The sequence below is a fragment of the Clarias gariepinus genome, chromosome 5 (assembly GCF_024256425.1).
Source record: "Clarias gariepinus isolate MV-2021 ecotype Netherlands chromosome 5, CGAR_prim_01v2, whole genome shotgun sequence".
Lineage (NCBI taxonomy): Eukaryota > Metazoa > Chordata > Actinopteri > Siluriformes > Clariidae > Clarias > Clarias gariepinus.
Window position 1 is genome coordinate 35,684,336 of NC_071104.1, and position 20,371 is coordinate 35,704,706.

Here is a 20,371-nt window from a genome sequence, read left to right on the forward strand (position 1 = left end):
ACAATCATCTCGCTCCCTCATTTACAGGAAACAATACATTTATAAAAATTTGTTACAGGAAAATAATTTGTAGACAGAAACATATTTCTTTGTTTGTGGTTTATTTAGAATACCTTAAGATTCACCTGCAAAAATTCCAGGAACAGTACAAAAATAAAAATAAAATATGTAGGTCAGTTGTGTGATTCACAATAAAGCATGTTTATGTCGGTTTCTTTTCAACTTTGGAGTGGGAGTACATGGTAGGCACGGACACAACAACATTTAATAAAAATGATGCTGAGAATCAATGGAGAAAGATGCTCAGTCCTGAGTGTTTAGCCAAGATGCTACAGTTGCACAATGTTTTTTTTCCACAATTCATTCATAGTTGTTCATAATATTATAGTACTGTGGGAGTTTATACTTCATCAACCAAAGCAGCTTCATTGAGGAACTTCCTTTACAGGATAAATGAAATATCCCTTTAAATGGACTTCTAGTTCCTTCTTTTTGTAGGATATTCTGTTTATGAACTTCATTTAAAAAAGTTTGTTTTTCTTACAGCCATAGTTTACTAACAACCATAAAACGTTTGGTAATCTATACATACAATAAAACCGTAAAGTTGGCGTATCTGTACATTGAAAATATTTGCAAAAAAAAATATTTTATTCATCAAGATCATTTTTGGAAATTTTGTCTGTCTGTTTGTCTGTTTGTTTGTGCACACATCACATAAAAACTACTGAACGAATTTTAATGGGGTTTCCAGGGGTGTATTTGGCCAAGCTTGCAGTACCATATAGGCTTTGTTTCTTTGCAATTGGCCTACAGGAAAAGAAGACATGCTACTTTAAAATAAAAAAAAAAGTAAAATTGACCTTGAAAAAAATCATTAGTTCTTATTAAAATTTAACAGATGGCACTGTACATTTTTAATACACGCTTATGAATGTGCAATTGAAATCTACTTAAAAAACATAATCTCATACCTTCCATGCATTTCACGGTAACACATTAAAATTTTAGTTCATTCCAAAATTCAACAGACGCACAGTGATCAATATATGAATTATATGAAAGAATACTAATAATACTTTTAATACTAAAAGTGCATAAAAGATGCTTAGAATTAGAGGCAAAACAGAATCTGACTGATTCAGACTGTAAACACTAGACAGATATCTTTAAACGTGAAAAACTACATGAATGTAAAATTATGAATATTTTAAACATGTTTCAGAACACCAGTGTAATTGTTTAGTCAAACATGTAGGTTCAAGCTGTTTTTTGAAGTTCAAGTATTATGAGAACAGATGTGTATTGCGGCTGAAAAAACATGTGGCTGATTAAGCCAAGCTGTTTTGTCTTTTTAATTAAGTTACCCGAGCTTAGCTGCTACCCCAAATCCCTCTTGCTTCTATTACTAATGCTGTTCTTGCATGTGTCGGTATTCGAGCTCTCCTGTGTGGCGTATTCAAGGTACATAACATCATTGCTGTGTACCATAGATAAATCACTCTTCGTATGAAGTCTTTGTTTATGAGAAGTTAAGTAAAGGTTGTTTGGGGTATTATCAAGCAACAAATCGGGTCAATCATGTTTTATTTAGCTTCATTTTATTATATTTAAAGAATAAATGGCACAGTTTGCTGGTATACGAAAATACGTTGCATCACAAAGTAAAATACATTGTGTCACAATAGACACAAAGTGTTTAATTTCTTTAACATAACACTAATTTGCCAGTGATTAAAAAAGTTTATCATATAAAATATATATTGCCAAATATATCACTCACAATATTTGAATTAAAAAAGCAAACACATAGGCGTGCAGACCGCTTCTACACACATTGAATGGTCACTCTCAGGAGCTCAGTGAATTCCAGAGTCGTACCGTGATAGGATGCCACACGTGTACTAAGTCCAGTCGTGAGATTTCCTTGCTACTAAATATTCCACAGTCAACAGTTAGTGATATTATAATAAAGTGAAAGGGATTGGGAAAGACAGCAACTCATCCACAAAGTGTTAGGCCATGTAAAATCGCAGAGCGAGATCATCGGATTCTGACACATATGAATAGCCAAGAGGTTGCCAACTTCCTCCAGAGCCAATAGCTACAGATCTCCAAACAGTGCGTAGAGAGCAGCTGCATCCAAGCCTTACATCACCAAGTGCAATGCAAAGCATCAGATACAGTGGTGTAAAGCACGCCTTTACTGGACTATCTTAGTGAAGACGTGATCTCTGGATGGACGAATCACGCTTCTCTGTCTGGCAATCCGATAGATGAGTCTGGGTTGCCAGGAGAACGGTCCTTGTCTGACTTCATTGTGCCAAGTGAAAAGTTTGTTAGAGAGGGAATTATGATGTGGGGATATTATTTTTTTTCAGTCATTGAGTTCAGCCCCTTTGCAGTTTATTCCAGTGAAATAAACTCTCAATGTTTCAGCATACCATTCCACACTTTGTGGAAACAGTTTGGGTATGGCCCCTTTCTGTTCCAACATGACTGCGCACCAGTGCACAAAGCAAAGTCCATAAAGACATGGATGAGCGAGTTTGACATGGAAAAACCTAAATAGCCTGCACAGAGTCCTGACCAATAGAAAACTTTTGAGATGAATTAAATCGGAGACTGTGAGACAGGCCTTCTCGTCCAACATCAGTGTCTGACCTCACTTCTGGAAGAATGGTAAAAAATTCCCATAAACACACTTGTGGATAGTCTTCCCAGAAAAGTTGATGCTGTTTATAGCTGTAAAAGGGGCGGGGCCAACATCATATTAAACCCTATGGATTAAGAATTAAATGGTTTAGGTGATACTATATGGCCTGGAAGGTGAAAAAAAAAAAGCAGACAAGTACTTTGCATGACTGGTTTGAGTACTTCTTTAAGAACTACTTTAAGATTTTTGGAAACTCTTTTCAGCTGACTACCTCATGTGCAAAGCAAACTGTGTGCAGCATATTTAAGAAATGCATATTGTTGCATATTGAGGGGATAATGTTGCTGATCCTGTGGTTTAAGCCAATGTTTTAGAGCTTGGGATAAATCTCACAAACATTTGTAGAATTTAAATATTAAGGTAGATTTATATATTTATTTTGTGTCAGAAGTTTGAGCATCTGACATCTGACTCCAGTTTATTATCTGTGGTCACCTGCACTGTCAGAGCATTAACAGTTGCCCATGTGTGTAATTCTACCCCAGCCAATCTTTTTTTAATGCTAGAATTGTTTGTCCATGTTCGCTTCCAAGTAATATCTCTACAGGCCTACCCCATGATTCTTGAGCTGCCATTGCCCCCTAGTGATAAACCAAAGGATTTATAGAATTCCCCTGATGTTCTGCATGTTTAAGTGTTTAAATAATCACCTGCAAATTAACAGTAATATTTACAGGGCACTGGGTGCTCCAGGGCCAGAGCTGGGAACCTGTTGGTCAGAAGATTCTAAAAATCATCAATATTGCATGAAAATTGTTTGAGCTTTAGTTATTCATTGGAGGAAAAAACATTTAAAATAGTTGTAGCTTTTTATTACAAGAAATGTTTTTAAGGATGTAAATGATGTAAAAAAAATAATAAACAAACAGTAGAGGTTTTTTTTTCTTTATAAATCATGATTTATTTATTTTTTTTTAATCAAAGGGATGGCTATTTTACCATCCCAGTCTAATCTATCTAATGTATCTATACATCTACTTATAATAATCAAAATTATGTATAGAAACTATAAGCAAATTGTGATTATAATAGGGTATAACACATATAGCTGTTTATCACAAAGTAAATAAAAAAAATTATTCTCATTTACGTTATATACGTTTCAAGAATTTCTCATCCATATTACTGCTCTATATTATCATGCTCAGGATCATTCTCAGCATCATCTTCAGCATCATCTCCACCACCATCTTCAGCATCATCTTCAGCATCACTGGTATCATTAAGATCATCAATGACATCACCTTCTTGTTCACACAAAATTGTTAGCAGATTCTCTGCAGCACGTTTGCTGGTTGTAAACTCCAGAAGTTTCCTCATCTTGGCCTGGTCCGTTGGCTGTGCTCTCACGATTGCTGTTTTTCCACTGGAAAGCTCGAGGTAGTCTAGGATTCCGTCTACATTTTTAACTTTACTGATTAAGACAGCTTTGTAGTTCTTTAAAAACAGCAGGTTTTCATCTGTGGTTTCTAAAAGGTTTGAAGTGAACAACAGAAGTGAAAGCATTTGAGCACAAGATGTGATCAGGTTTGTGTTATTTTTCATTCATAGGTATTTACTACATCTACCTGCAATATTCTCATCACCAGTTTGAGTGTCATCTATGTTATGGCTTGGAGCTGTAAAACAGATAAAATCAAGTACATTCATGGACACTTATGGACACATTCATGCACACTTCCACATTTATATATTTCATTTCTGGATCATTGCACACAAGTTACTTTTCATGCATATTTGCACCCCCCTCCCCCCCGTCTATCTAAATTGATATTAAAAAATATAATTCCTATTTTTTGCCATATTGTAGTTGCTATTTTGCTATACAGAATGTTTTTATTTGTACATAATATTTTTATTTTTATCCTAATGAAATTTTATTTTCTATAGTATTTCTTTTTATTCATATTTATTTCTTATTTATAAGCTTTTATGTTTAAAGTCACGGGTGGTCGTATAAGCATTTCACTGCATATTGTACTGTGTATGACTGTGTATGTGACAAATAAAATTTGAATTTGAACTTCATTAATTCTCCTGAAGAAAACCAGCCCCCAACAGAGACACACTTGTCCATAGATAATTTCCCTTATCATCTCTATCTCTGTTATCTTTCCTAAACCACAGTTTTATCTGTAGATTATCTATATGTTAAAGAGTATGTGGACACCTGACCATCTCACTGTGGTCGCTCTTGCAAAGCAGCTTTACTTTGTTTATGAGTTTAACAACCTGAGAAGGATGATGGGAAAGAAACTCTTGATGATGGGAAATAAAACTCTTTCTGATTCTGAAAAGCTCCCTGAGATGGCAATAGAAAGAAATCTTGATAGAAACCAAACTCAACAGGAAACCCATCCTCATGCGGGCAATATCAGATAGCGGGGATTGATCTGACACAGAGCCCCTAAAGAGACATTGGAGGAAGGGGGAAAAATCTGTTCTAGAAAAAAAAAAAGTTTGGTAAAAACAAAATATACAGGTGTATCAGTCAGGTTCCCACATACTTTTGGTCATATAGTATAAATCTACCAAAAGTCAGTAAGACAATAATATCGAAAAGGCGATGGGAAACACTCAACCAAATGTCACCACCACATCCTTTACAATGTTTTCAGGCTCATGAGCAGGGTCTGGTTTCTAATGTACCAAATGTGCAGCTGTGTCCGGAAACAAAAAGTTCAGTTTTGTTCTCATCAGGCCAGACGACTGATTTGCTGCATCATTTGGCAAACTCCAAATGGCATTTTAATGTGGCTCACCACTCTTCCAGATTTCCAGAGTTTGTCATGTCAACAGCTTTTGCTGAGACATCTGAGCTATGGATATGGTGTAATGTCTACCTGGGTGCCCACTGTACTCATGCATCAAGATGTGACTCAAAAACAACTCAAAACATGATGGTGGTCATGTGAGATAAACATGATGGGAATGCTGATTTATATAACATAATAGATATTTAAAGCAGTTTTGTATATTAAGTATGATATTTACCAGAGGCCGCAGAGTAACTGGGTGCTTGTTGGCTGGGATGTGGAGCCATGTGTCCATGGTCATGATGCACTCGATATTGTGGGTATTCTTACACAGGTATGAGCAAGGAGAGTAGAAAACATGGACACAGAAAACATTAGGTGGTCATGGGAAGGCTTCGGTTACTGATTTATATAACATGATAATATTTCAAACTGATTAAAAATACTTAGTATGATGTTTACCAGAGGCTGCAGAGTCAATGGGCGCTCGTTGGCTGGGACATGGGGTCATGTGTCCATAGTCATGATGCACTCGATAGTGTGGTTTGTAGGAAACTGTTCTTGCAGGGGTATGAGCATGGACAGTAGCTACTGTAGCTACACAAAGCAATAAAAAATTATGACTGGTAATAAATTCTGGTTAACTCCGGATTACTGCAGGCTGCTGTTCATAAGTAATATTATTGTTACATTATACAACAGTTAGTTCTGTCCAAGAAACAGAAACAGCAGCTACAGTACACACCAAACCTACAAAACCAGTCAAATGTTTTTTTAGCACGCGTTTTACCAAGAAAACACATATGATACTGTTATGTCATTTTAAACAACACTTTGTCTACTTACTTTAAATTGCCTCTATGTTGTTTTATTTACGCAAAAGGCGAGCTACAAAGCTAACTAGCTTCTAACACAAGGCTAAAGACCCAAAACTCTCTGTAACCTCTAATCAAGGGTACTACTTCTGGACACCGTAGAACACTAATGCTATGTGGGATTTAACCCTGGAACACCAGTTGATCATGGATCTGATATTCTAACGTGGAATATTACACAAAAGGTTGTGCTGTCGTGCTGAATATCAGCACAGGTGTGATGCCTTCGGTTCTTGGCCTGCGACCTTTAACAGCATCACAGCCGTGCTCATACTCCAGAATGAGATGGAACAAAAACCCCAAAAATCTCGTGTGACATTGGGTGGGAATCGAAGCCAGGCCTTCTGCATGGTCGGCAAAACACCTACCACTGAGCCACCAATGCCTTCATTTCTGATGCTTATTTGCAAAATAATATTTACAAACTAAAAAAACTTGTAACACTAGCTATTAGGATGTAATAAAACATTGATGCATTAATTACTGAACTGCATTTGTAAAGCATCTTTGAGACAGCATTAGTTTTATAAGACTTAGTTTTAATGCCTGACAACTTGGGGAGAATAACAGTCCTGTAGATATACAGCAAATGAATGACATCACACGTAGAACAGCTTCATCTAGTGGCTCTTTCTTATGTCACATATCTGAAGGTGCAGTGAGTCAATTTGCCTGCTATTATATCAGAAATAATGAACAGTAAATGCAACTATAAACAAATGCAGCTGTAAAACATGGTAATAAACCCAGAATCATACAAGCAAGGAAACAGTCAGTCTAGTGCCATAAGATATATTTAAAGTAACCTTATTAAAGGATATTTAAAAAAAGCATATTTATTAATATTACCAGGCGTAGTAAGAAATGTAATGTTGTGTGACATACAGTAGTGTCCACCTCTGTTTTGGATTAATCCCTTTTTCACGAATGAAGCCTCCATGTTTTTTACAACTTGTAAATATGACTTTAATATACTGCAGACTTGTTACATAATATTTCATATTTAATAGCAACTGACCCACAGGAACAGGATGGAGAGTCACAGCAGGTGTAATTGTTCTTTGGACTCTGGGACGAACCGTCAGCTCTCGATTCGATTTCAGCTTCTTTTTCAGTAACTCCACCACTGCATAAAGAAAAAAAGTTTATTTGAAAACCATTGAAATGTTGCACATTTAAAATTAACACTTTTATTTGTTCCCTTTTTTCCCCCCTTGTTTGCTTTTTATACCACAACACATGAATTCTTGAATCAGAATAGCTCAAACCTACAACTTAATTTAACAGCAACATAAACATGGGCAACAACCGGGAAACCAAACTGACCGAGGAATTCTAGAAACTCAAAAAAAGAGACAAATCAACCCTCAACTGGGAACACCTGTGAAATGAAAGCTAAGACACAGTGAGAGAAAAAACATCAGCACTGCAAAGGCACTGTTCCCTCCAGAGCCAGCAGTTGGTGCCAGCAGGATCTCCTCTGAGTCAGTGGCTTTGGCAGGGATAGTGCAAGGCCTGACTATGACAGTGCAGTGCATGACTGTACAAACATTATTCAACAGGGCATAACTCTGGGTCACAGGGGGCATAACGCTGGGTCACAGGGTGCATAACGCTGGGTCACCGGGGCATTACTGTGGGTCAACATATCATAACTTTTCGTCAACCTGCCATAACTCTGTCTTAACAGAACATAACTCTGAGTAAACATGCCCTGTGTCTCTGAATTAACCTCGTTCTTAAAAAACAGAACTTTAAAAAACAGAACTTTAAAAAACAGAAATATTATTTTATAATTATTTTGCACAAAATAATTCTTTTATAATTATTTTGCATACACACACAATGTGATGAGAACTCACAGGATTGGGACTAAACAGCTGTGTGTTTAAAAGAAAACCACTTGTTAGTGGGACTGATCAGAAAAAAAAATGGCTTTAAATTGCTAAAGGGGAATAAAGATTTAGCTTTGGAAAAATAGAAAAAGGTCATACGATGACTGAATGGCATGGGAATGTCAGTGTTTCTGGGAGCATTTTTACATATGAACTGGCCACCACAGTGTGTGCTGTAATCATAGAGGATGGAACCAGTGCATTATAATAATATAGTGCTGTATAAAAGTATTCACAGCTTTTTTCCCTCAATAAACGAAATATAATTTTAAAAGCTGCATGTTGTGTTATTGGTGTTATTTTCGTTTAATATAAAATGTTTTTAATGATCTCAATCATTCATGTGTGACAAATATGCAAAGACAATCAGGAAGGGAGTAAATACTTATTGATAGTCAACATGCAAACTTATCACAAGTTAATCAGTAACTTACCTCTATGACCAGGAAGACTGGACGCAGAAGGTTTAATTTTCCTTTGGACTTTGGGACGAACTATAAGCTTTTTATTACCTTTTAGTTTCTGTTTCATTATCTCCACCACTGCAGAAAGGAATTAATTACAAAAGAGACATAAGACTTAATAATACGACTAATATAACAGCAGCAATTGGTAAAAAAAAAAAAAAAAAAGGTAGTAAAGTTAGTAAACCATTTTTTTATTGTTATTTAATTTGTCAGTTATTGACTGAGAGTGTTGCTCAAACATATCTAATGATTTTTGGATGACTTGTGATGAAAGAAGACGTAAATCTGTTTGACATTTACAGAAGACTGCCAGCACAACAGAACATTAGGATGGCGCAAACCATCCACACACACACACACACGCACAAGTGTAAATCCCTATTTGCTCACTCTACTTAACGTTTCTTGTAAACCTTATTAATACATCTGACACTACACTCACCTAAAGGATTATTAGAAACACCTGTTTAATTTCTCATTAATGCAATTATCTAATCAACCAATCACATGGCAGTTGCTTCAATGCATTTAGGGGTGTGGTCCTGCTCAAGACAATCTCCTGAACTCCAAACTGAATGTCAGAATGGGAATGAAAGGTGATTTAAGCAATTTTGAGCATGGCACGGTTGTTGGTGCCAGACGGGCCGGTCTGTGAGTGTTATAATGTTATAGCATTTTGCAGCCAAACAGTTAATATATGGATGAAGAGAATCAGTTGACCTGACATGGTTTTCCTCACTGGTGTCACAGGGATCTTTAATGCCTGAGCAGGTTTTCTCCTTTTGTCCATCAACTGACTGTGTGCTGCATGAAAAAAAAGAATGCAAACATTAAAGCCATGCTAGTATTAACTGAATTAATTAACTTTCATGGTGGAATTTTAATAGTTACATTCTATGATGTCTTGATTACCTCTGAGTTGCAAAGTCGAAACAAAAAGATACCTTTTAACTTTTAAGAATCCAATTTAAGAAAGCTAAATGTCAATAATTATACAACATATGGTCCATATGCATTTCTGCTTCAAATATATTATCCACCCCAATATATCTTATACCAAAACTGTTTCTGTACATTCCCACGGTTTTTGAATATTTACTTTGGAACTAAAATGATGGCCATAGATTTCAAACTGAAAATGTTTTTTTTTTGTTGTTGTTTTTGTTCATTTGTTTAGCGAAAAAGGTCTCAGAAATTACTTGTTCCACATAAAATGATGACCCTGACCATCATGTGTGAAAATGATTCCTTGTGGTCTTAGACAGACTCTTTTACAATTCGAGCCCGCAATTTTAGAAAAACTCCATAGATGTGATAACCTGGTCATTGAGTGCATTGAGGTCGTCAGCTAACATCATTTAATTGCCCCATACTGTAACATCGCTAAGTCTAGACCTGAGCAACTGAAGGAACCCCAGATCAGTTCCCTTCTTACACTGACGTTTCCGTCGCCCTGGAATAGGGTCAAGGCAAATTGAAGCTTTTTTTTTATTTTTTATGAGTCTCAGTTGTTTTCTTATTAAGCTCTGGTTGAGTTTTGTACCATGCAACTTCAACAAGTGTTTAATTGATCTCCATTCATGATTTTTTTCCCCCCATTTCCCCCAAGTTGACGGGTCAGCACTTTTATTCCAGGTTTTGACATTATGTTGATGGGTTCTTAACTCAGTTCCAGTAATTTCAAATCCTCTTTAGTTGTTTCCTTTGCTTGATAAAAAAAAAAAAACAATAATTTGACCCTTTTGAAGTGGCAAATTTTGGGGCAGGTTGTGTAATAATATCTATGCAGTTTTTTTGCGGTATCAGGTTTGCATTAGTGCAAATTTAAATCAAAAAACATCCACATTAGCTCACTAAAACACCAAATTTAAGACAATTTTGATTTGATTTGAATGATCAATGAATAATAACTTTTTGTTTTTTAAAAACTAAAAGGTCCATACTTTTCTAAGTTTTGGTGCCATTCTCAATTCTACTAACAATGCACTATACTTTATTAAATTGTTATTGTAATTTTTTAGATTTATTATACATGAGAAGATACACTTTAAATGTACAAATGATGTGACAGCTTGCTATCTTTATTGCTACACCCATGAAAAAAAAATACCTGGATTTTGAGTTCTTCTTTGCTTTGGTCGCACCCCTCCTTTCCCTGAATTGACAAAAAAAAGCAAGTATTAAAAATATTAACATCACATATATCTAGGTGTATTTTACAATAATTATAGGGCTCTAGAAATGTTAAGTTTATTTCAAGTGTTATACTTATTTAAATACTTATAGTTCATCACAATTTGTGAAGCTCCCACTCAGGGATGCCAGGTCTCAAAAACCAAATTCTAACTCAACTATGTGTTAAAATTATGTACCAAATACCTCTATAAGTGATAAAAGTAAATTAAAAATATAATAAATACCTGAATTATGATTTCTTCTTTGGCTTCGTCCTTTCCCTGCATTGACTTATAAAAACGCAACTGTTAAAAGTGTTATCATCACAAATACAGTATCAAGAGGTTGCCACGATTCTCTATTTACAGTAGGTTTCTATCATTTATAAATTACATGCACTCACTATGCTTACTCACTCACTCACTTGGTACCTCTATAAATACACTATTTTTTTTTTTTTTTAAGTAAAAACCTGGATTTTGAGTTCTTCTTTGCTTTGGTTGCACCCCTCCTTTCCCTGAGTTGACAAAAAAAAAAGACAAGTATTAAAAACTTAACATTATATATATATATATATATATATATATATATATATATATATATATATATATATATATATTATTATTATTATTATTATATTGATATATATTGATTATTATAAATATAATCAGGGCTTTATACATGTCTGGCCATTTCAAGTAATATATAAATATAATAACATTTATGATTTGTCAAACTGTAAATCCCCAGACTGTGTTGTAAAGCCAGTCAAGCACACTCTCGGATGCCAGGTCTAACAAAATTTACAAATCATGTTACAAATCATGTACCAAATACTCTAAAAATTGTGGTACGACTATAACTACACTTAACAACACTATGACAACAATAAAAAAAAAGAAAGAAACCTGGATTATGATTTCTTCTTTGGTTTGGCAACACCCCTCCTTTTCCTGCATTGACTTGCCAAAAAAAAATGGAAAGTATTAAACATGGTAACCTCATATAGTGTGTATATATAGAAGTCTTTTACATTAATCATGGCTTTACACATGTCTGGCCTATTTCAAGTGATACTGTACATTCAGTTAAATATTTATTACCCTTATGGATGCCAGGTTTAAAAACCTTTACTGTATACCTTCACTTCATAAAAATAATAATAATAATAATAATAATAATAATAAATAGAATACCTTTATTATTTCCTTTATGGCTTGGTCCTTTCCTTGCATTGACTTTAAAAAAGGCAATATTAAAAATATCAATAATGTTAACATCACATCTGGCAGTTGTCATGATTTTCTATTTTTTTTCTTGTTAGATTTCTGTCATTAACGAATTCCATGCGCTCTCACTCCCTTACTCACTCACTCACTCACTCACTTACTCACTCTCTCACTCACTCTTTACACTACTTATGCTGTACAGAGTCATGTGAGGCCTGGAGCCTACACCAAGGACTCGAGGAATGAGACAGTGTACATACACCCTGGATGAGTGCCAAACCACTGCGCCATGCTTTCTTTGTTTATTTTTAGATCACCAACTTCTTGCAATCAGTATCACCTTTTTGCCGCTCTTTTTCCGGACCACAACCCCTTCCTGTTTGTGGAGGTTTTTTTTTTTTTTTGTATGTATGTAGCCCTTAAATCTCAGAGCAATTTAACCTTTATTTGTTTTGGTGATTTTTAATAAACATAGCGTAGGCCTATCAGGATTGTAAAAAAATATATTCTTTTGTTCTACCTGACATGTCCGAAAACCCAGATACAGACTCCACAAAGGCTTCTATATAAGCACATATACTGTATATATGTTATAGTTTAAAGCGTGGGGCTGAATTGTAATCAGGCTGATTATTGATTTTATACATACAGTACTCTGTCATCATCTATGTCAAGCAAAACGGACCCTGAATTTGTAGTAAACGAGTCAATCCACCTGTACTGATATCTCATAAGTCAGCCGCTGTCGGCTTCTACAGTAGCTAGATAATGCTGCACAGTGTATATGCAGGCATAACAATTAAGTTCATGATTTAAATAGTTGGAGTCCAATTGTAGTTTGTTTGGTGGATGTACGGTAATTATAAACATTGCAAACTCAGTTTTAAAGGCACTGCATTAACATTTTCAATGTAATGAATAAATAAATCCATTATCCACTATTTTTCTTGGATCACAGCATGATTATTGACTATCTGGTAACTCTGACTCAGGTCTTGCCTACAGGCCATGCTTCTTGAACTTAGACAGGTTCTATGTCTGTAAGATCAGGTGAGTTTAATTATTTAAATAGTCCTGTTATCTATGACAATGAATATATACACAGTAATGTTTATTCAGTGTCATAAATAACAGCACTACTAGAGAAATTTACTCAAGGATTCTGTTTTTGGACGTAACTAAAAGCCTGTAAATAAACTCTCTCTTCTGTAAATAAACCCGCTCTCTTTTCTCTTTTTGAACAGCTTGTCATGGTTGTGTGTTTTGCTCCAAGTGGTAACAGAGTTTTACAATAATCAGAGCCTTGTCTGGCATGGGAGAAAGAATCACTATTTCATGTGGTTTGTTGATTTAAATAGTTATAATTACTGTAGAGAATGTTCCGTTGAGTTGTCTGAAACTTCTTCCAATCATTGGTACCAACCAACAGTCAAATAAAGCTCACTGTAGTAAATATTTAATTTTGTTTTTTTTGTACCAGGCTGCAAAAATTTTTATTTCTGGCATTTTAATATGGGGCTCTATGGGAATTGACTGATGTTTGGAGGAAATGCGTGTTTTGCCACTTCTATGTTGGACATATTTTTTAGAAACGGAAGTTGCTTCTTTTTTTAGATAACTCTCGAATCCTTTTTAAAAACCCCTTTGTCACAGTTGTCTGTCTCCCAACTTTTCCATCCTTCTGTGCACATTGCTGTCAGTGGTGTTATCTCAATAGACATCATTAAGCACAGCATGACACCATGCAATCTACCAGCAGGGGCAATTTCATTGAGCTACTGTATGTCAGTTAATAAGAAAAGGTTATCCTCACTTTTGCATTACTTTAGGTACAGCCCTCATATAAACACCATTTATTAATGAACATTAATATGCAATGTCCTCAGATTTATGTAATAAAGAAATAAAAATCAGACCTGGATTAGGTTTTGTGCTCTTCTTGTGATGGATGTTTCGTCTAACACCTTGGGCAATAGAGTTAACACATGCTATAGGTAAAAAAAAGTAATTAACTGTGCTCAGACCTTAAGGAAGATAAAAGTTTTCTGACCTGGAGTAGAATGTGCACTTGATGTGCGATGCACAGTTCCCCTAAATCCTTGGACAAAAGTAAAAACACAATAGCATACATTTTTAATGGCGAGAAAAGGATCACTTCGACAAAACAAAGAAATTTAATTAGCACCAACACCTATATTGTATTTCTACATCCTAAAAGTAATGTGTGTGATGATGGCATGAAGTATGGACTTGCATACCTATACAGTTGTCATTAAACACAAAATAGTCGGCCCTGTTCAGACCGGGCCGGTCCGAAGGCTGAACAGGCAGAGAGACGTGCTCATCCAGACACACAGTTGCCAGGTGACGGCGCCGTAAATCAGAGCGAACACGCTGCCCCTTTCGGCGTGGTTATTTAAAGGCCCAAATACCAGCAAACTTCGTGCAATCATTAGCCAGCAACGAAAAATGCATTAGGCCCAAAGACTAAAGACCCAGCCAAGTCTTCTTAAAAAGCCAGTGAACTTGAGAGAGCGCACGCCACTCGTCAAGTGTGCATTCTCGTTCTAAGTTAAAAGCATTAAATCACACATAAATCCCCGGGAAGGGTAGACTTGCCCCGAGAGGATAAACTCCAGACCTGTATGAACTCCTTGTCCATGTGCTGGTAAAATTCTCAATTTTTCCAATGATCTATTGTGCTATTTTTAAAAGTGTAATATTTCTACAGTACATTAACAGGCAAAATATATATTAGAATTAAATATTAGAAAAAAAATATATGAGAGCGCGATAGTTTACTCATTTAAATACCTGGATTAGGATTTTGTCCTTGGGTTGGCTGTACCCTTTTTGGTCCTGCATTAAAAAAATTATTAAAATACGTCTTTTACAATAATTGGGACAATGTGCTTTTGATTCAATATAATTTGATACACGATACGGTGCTCACGATTCAAAAGAAACAATACAATTTAAAGTTCAATGACGACAATGTATGACTGCGAAATACTTGTAAACAATGTGACCAAAAAAACACTCCATATGTAACAATTCAATTCAATTCAACAATAATTTTTTTTTATTCAAAAACAATTTCACCATTTTTTTTCTTTTATTTTTATAAATAATATGGATAAAATTTATTAAATCCTAAAATAAATTAAGGTTAAGAAATTTGCATCTGTCATTAAAACAGAAACCTAAAATACAGTTAAATGTAACTGTTATTGTATAAAAACTGCAACAAAGCATCCAACAGGTGAGGAAAAACACTGTCAATGGATGTATATAGATGTATATTCATTTATTTAATTTTATTTTATTATATCATAACAACAAAAATAAAAAAGCAACTGACAAAGTAATGAGACCACCATACATATCGTTAAACCAAACAATATATTTCATGTCGCTTTGTATGCAGATATATTGAATTTTGATACATTTTCCTAGCACTACGTATGTCTGGCTGATTTCACATCATATATACATTTGAATAATTATGAATTATTATTTCCCCAACAAATTTAAATCCCAAGACTGGCAGATGGCAAGGAGTTAGTCAGCTGTACTTATTGAGGTCCAGAAGAAAGAAAGCCAGAAGCCTCACTTTTACTGTTTTAGCAGCTATTTAGTAGCTAGCACTGCTCTGAAATCCCTGTGCCATGGTTCTGCTGACTGATGATGTCATCACCCTATTCATTCGCAAAGCCAAAAAATTGCCTCAATTTAAATCTAAATCACTGTTCTTATTCAAGAATGTATCAGATATACCGTATCTCATCTGGGACACTATACAAACATGACCCTGATCCTATCTGAAAAACAGATTTGTGTGTTCAGACAGTCCTAAAAAACAGATCTTTCTCACATCAAAAAAAAAAAAGTAAAAAAAAAACTGTCACTTCATGCTGTTAATATCAACATAGGCATAGATGTCCAACTCAACTATATGGTAAATTTCAGGGATTATTAGTTCAGGCATTGGAATTCATTTTTGAAATAGGAAAATTCATAGGCATTTGTATCACCCCCATTATCCACTCCATACTGTAACTATCCTTTTATATCTTACACCTGGTGTGTATCAGGAATTGATTGCTTTTAATAATCAAATATAACTCATATATTTGCTCCAAAACTAAAGTAGTGACCACAGATTGATTTTAAACTGAAAACAAAATTAAAAGCTTAAAAATATTCTTCTTACCTGGATTAGGATGGGTTCTTGTTTTGCAATGCATTTTTCCCCTAAACCCTATTTAAAAGAAATTTACAAAATCTAAAAAAAATAGTCATAGGCATTAGTGGTTAACTTTATAATAGTTTACTTTATAAAAGAAGATACATAGAAGTAGGCTAAAAGGTAAAACCTGGAACTGCGATTAACTTCATCTGCGAGTGTTTTGGAGGACAACAATTTTTTTTTTACATTTTAACTTGATAAACAAGCGAAGTCCTGAAATACGAGTAGTATGCATGCAGGGTAAAAAATACACGTGCAGCAGGCCTAAAATTTGTTTTCAATTTCCACACTTAGCAGATGCTTTGGTGGCCATCAAGAAAATGCTAGCAAAATTCTGGTTGGATATCTGACAACTTTTTTTTAACAGTATTGATAGTGTTCTATTAGGTTTTCTCTTTTGGCTCCAAAAGCTTCAAGTTAGCCTTCCTAATCCGTTCCACACTTAACTTTAATACATGTTTGAGGTTATTGTCTTGTTGGACAGTCCTTTTCCCAAGTGTTAATTCTCTAGCTGGTGACTTAAGTTGATGTTAAATTGTGAGGTAGACCTCCTTCTTCATGGTTCAATACATTTTGCTCAGTGTACCAATTCCACTGGTAGCAAAATAGACACACAATTTTTTTTTAATACTGACCTGTATTGGTCTTTATTCTGTTTCCTTGAGGCATATGGGATCTGACTGCATAAATGTTGATGATGATAATAATAATATTAATAGTAATAATAATAATAATAATAATAATAATAATAATAATAATAATAATAAAACAATTAAAGCATTTTTGTCCAATCTAATTCTGAAACACCTAAAAACACTAATAAACTGTCTGACAGGATAAAGGTCTCCCAGAAGAGTGTTTTGTAAATGTTTCAATTGGAAGAGATTAATTTATTAATCAAAATGCCCCAAGTGCTTTATTTCTTTCTTTCTTTCTTTCTTTCTTTATTTTACCTCGATGAGTCTCTTGTCTTCTTTTTGGTGGCATCCTTGAATTCCCTGCAAAAAAATTAAAATAAACACAAATACTGGGCTAGGAAAAGCTTAGGGGTTAAGGCAAGTACAGATCTGGCCATTAAGAACACATCAAGAAAAGGTATCCCGCAACTTGCTGCGTCTGCGCGGTTTGCAACTCTGTCTCCTCCCCCTCCAACTCCTGATGTTTTTCTTGCTTTACCGGATAAATAGGACGGCACGGACGGGAGATGCAGTGTTTTTCTAACTGCTTTAGATCTGGTGTTTGAGTTTAATGCTACCAAATACTCCACTGATCGATTGCGCATTGCTCTCCTCGTCTCGTTGCTATCAGGGCAGGCAGCTGAGTGGACCATGGCAGTCCTTCGTTTCCATTCTGATACCGCCCATTCATGCAACGAATTCACCCGCTAGTTAAAACTCACCTTTGAACACCCTGCAGGTGAGGTGGAGACCGACACAAAGCTGTACCACCTGCAGCAGGGTGGATTGTCCGTGAGCCGCTATACCGCTGACTTCCGCACCCTCGCAGTACAGACCTCCTGAGGAGACGCCGCGCTCCGAACATCCTACTACGAGGGGTTGGCTTCCAGGATTAAAGATGAACAAGCCGGACGAGAGCTTCCCGCCACACTGGAGGGACTCATTCAGCTCGCCCTCTGAATTGATCAGCACCTCCTCTCTCACCCAAAACCAGCTCTGAGAACCCTGCCGCCAACACCCACCTTCGCCTACACTACTCCACGTCCATCAACCACCTTCACTTCCACCACCCAAGGACATGTCGGGTCTCCACCTCCTGCCGTGGTTGACACTGGAGCCGGGAAACCCATGCAATTAGGACGCGCCTCCATAACCGTGGCCGAGCGTGAACGCCGCTTCCGAGAAGAGCTATCTTGGATTCCGGCCCGGTTTATCCTCGACCCCGAGCTCATCAGGGACTACCATTGTCGGGTATCCTCCACCCCAGGACCGTCGGGAGTCGTTCTGTGACCGGCACTAGGACCCGGAAGTAGTACGGTCGATCTAAGCAGATTTTTATCGATAAAACTACAGAAATTAGATGCAACAAACACAAAAATATGCAGCACGTAGAATCTCCCAGCTTTAACTGCGCTTTCTCCATTCATTAGTAGTACTACTAGTAGGTTTCTGTAAAAGTCGCTATGGATAAAAGCGTCTGCAAAAAAAATGGCCTAAATGTACTTGCAGATGTTCCAGTTGATATGTACAAATTCATTCAAAAAGTTTCACTAATAATTCAAGTAAATTCAGTTCGTTTTTTTAAGTGAGAGAAATTACAATGTTAACACCTCTATTAGTGTGTCTTGGCATCTCTTCTGTTTCTGAATCTGTGAACTAATGTATATAATTAGATCATACAAGAAAGGCATATCTGGACAAGGTCTAGTCTGTACAATATTCCCAGGATCTAGAACACTGTCTGTTTACATTTATGCATGCTGTTCTTGTTAATGAGAGACTCATTTCTAAAAATTTATCTCCAATTAAATTACGTAAATTTGAGTGTTTGAATATTGTATAAAATCTCAGATTGTGGTAAAATGCTCAAAAAGTACAATTATTATTATTCTATATTTTATTCCTTAATTTTCATATTATTATTATTATAACAATGACAAGGGCATTAATTTAATGTGCAAAATGTAACTAACGGTTTGCTGAGTTTGTGTTTTCTTCAAGGATGTGAGAAAGGATGGGTGTGACCTGAACTGCAACGCTAACACTGCATTAAACATACTGGTTCAATGCCGCTCAGACTGTTATGAGTAGAGAAATGTTGAAGCACAGAGACAGGAAACATGCACACACTATTTCTCACCCATGTAATAATGAACTGTCATCCATAGTTAATCTTGGTTTGGTAATTCACCAGTGTACGATTAAAGACTTTCATCATGATCAAAAGGGAACAAGTCTACATGCATCATCCTGAAGAAAATCACTAGTGTCAGAAATCTTGCTTGTATCACCTAAACACATCCTTTGAATAGATATATTTATTGCTTTATATAGACCTTTATAATAACATTTATTGAGTAGGCAAGCATCATCTAGTATAATAATTTATACAAGTTATTTGAGAATAAAACCAAATGTAGCAAAATAATAACAGAAATACTGTAAAGCATGTAATGAGCATTAAAATAAAAAGAAGAAGTGGAAGCAGAAAAGTACCCCACTTCCTTTATGATAGTAATATGCTGTATGAAAAAAGATAAAACCCTTCTCTGGTGGGATATTACGCTGCTTTTGTTTGCAATTCAGACCCATGGCAGAAACTTGTGCATCCTACATGTGCAGAACTAAAGTATAACAACCTGTTAAATTAAGTTAAAAGTCGCTTATCTACCAATTAGTAAAGGTCTCTGCGGCCTTTCAAACAGTGTCTGTTAATCCTTCGGCTAAAATTGCCCCAGATAACATTCTGTCATACCTTGAAGCTCCCCTGTTTCACACCGCTTCCTAATGCACTGTTTCACTTTCTCTGTAAATGAGCTACTGCTCAGCCACACCACACCCACACCGCCAAAGCAGCTGTGACGTCTGTGACCTATACCCCGGCACTGCTTCTGTTACCGTGGCTACAAGGAACTCGAACTCCCAAAAAAAAAAAAAGAAAGTATATACTTCGACATGACTGAACCTGCAAGCAAATTCTAAAAGGAACTTTTCAGTTTTCACTTTTCCTTAGTTATTCAATGTGTGTGTACTGTAAATATTTGTGCGTATGTATTCACAAAAATTCACATAAAGAACAATATATTTAACAAATTACATGTTTGACTTTGAGCTCGAATTAAAAACTTTGGCTTTTTCTCAAAATTACTTGCCTGAAGATTTATCCTCTTTCTGTGTATAAAAAAAACGTAAAACACACAGCACAAAGCAGATGCACGCAGGCACATTTCCATGCATGGCTTCAATAGAAACACACTAGTGTCTAAACTCCAAAAAAAATAAAAACAAATTTTACTGCTCTGGGGGAATACAAATTTTCTTATGTTTTTTAA

At 35.7% G+C, this 20,371-nt stretch overlaps 1 protein-coding gene across 1 annotated transcript; it reads right to left on the reverse strand.

The window, feature by feature from the left end:
- Positions 1-3,497: 3,497 nt before the first annotated feature.
- si:dkey-10c21.1 (uncharacterized) lies at positions 3,498-19,876 on the reverse strand. The gene is made up of 19 exons (XM_053496757.1): positions 19,795-19,876; positions 17,316-17,360; positions 16,998-17,042; positions 16,327-16,374; positions 14,928-14,972; positions 14,164-14,211; positions 14,030-14,077; positions 12,081-12,122; positions 11,793-11,846; positions 11,357-11,401; positions 11,130-11,174; positions 10,820-10,864; positions 9,430-9,513; positions 8,677-8,784; positions 7,366-7,473; positions 5,935-6,069; positions 5,711-5,797; positions 4,285-4,335; positions 3,498-4,185 (listed from the first exon to the last, which is right to left on the reverse strand). The coding sequence occupies exons 2-19, from the start codon at positions 17,347-17,349 to the stop codon at positions 3,839-3,841; spliced, it is 1,419 nt and encodes a 472-aa protein (XP_053352732.1). The 5' UTR covers positions 17,350-17,360; positions 19,795-19,876; the 3' UTR covers positions 3,498-3,838.
- Between the last annotated feature and the right edge of the window lie 495 nt (positions 19,877-20,371).

Coding starts and splice junctions, on each gene's coding strand:
- si:dkey-10c21.1 (XM_053496757.1), bottom strand. CDS start 17,349: ATGCCACCAAAAAGAAGACAAGAGACTCATCGAG. Junction 9,514..10,819: donor AAGAAGAACTCAAAATCCAG/GTATTTTTTTTT, acceptor TTTTTCATGCAG/CACACAGTCAGTTGATGGAC. Junction 4,186..4,284: donor TGGTGATGAGAATATTGCAG/GTAGATGTAGTA, acceptor CAAACCTTTTAG/AAACCACAGATGAAAACCTG.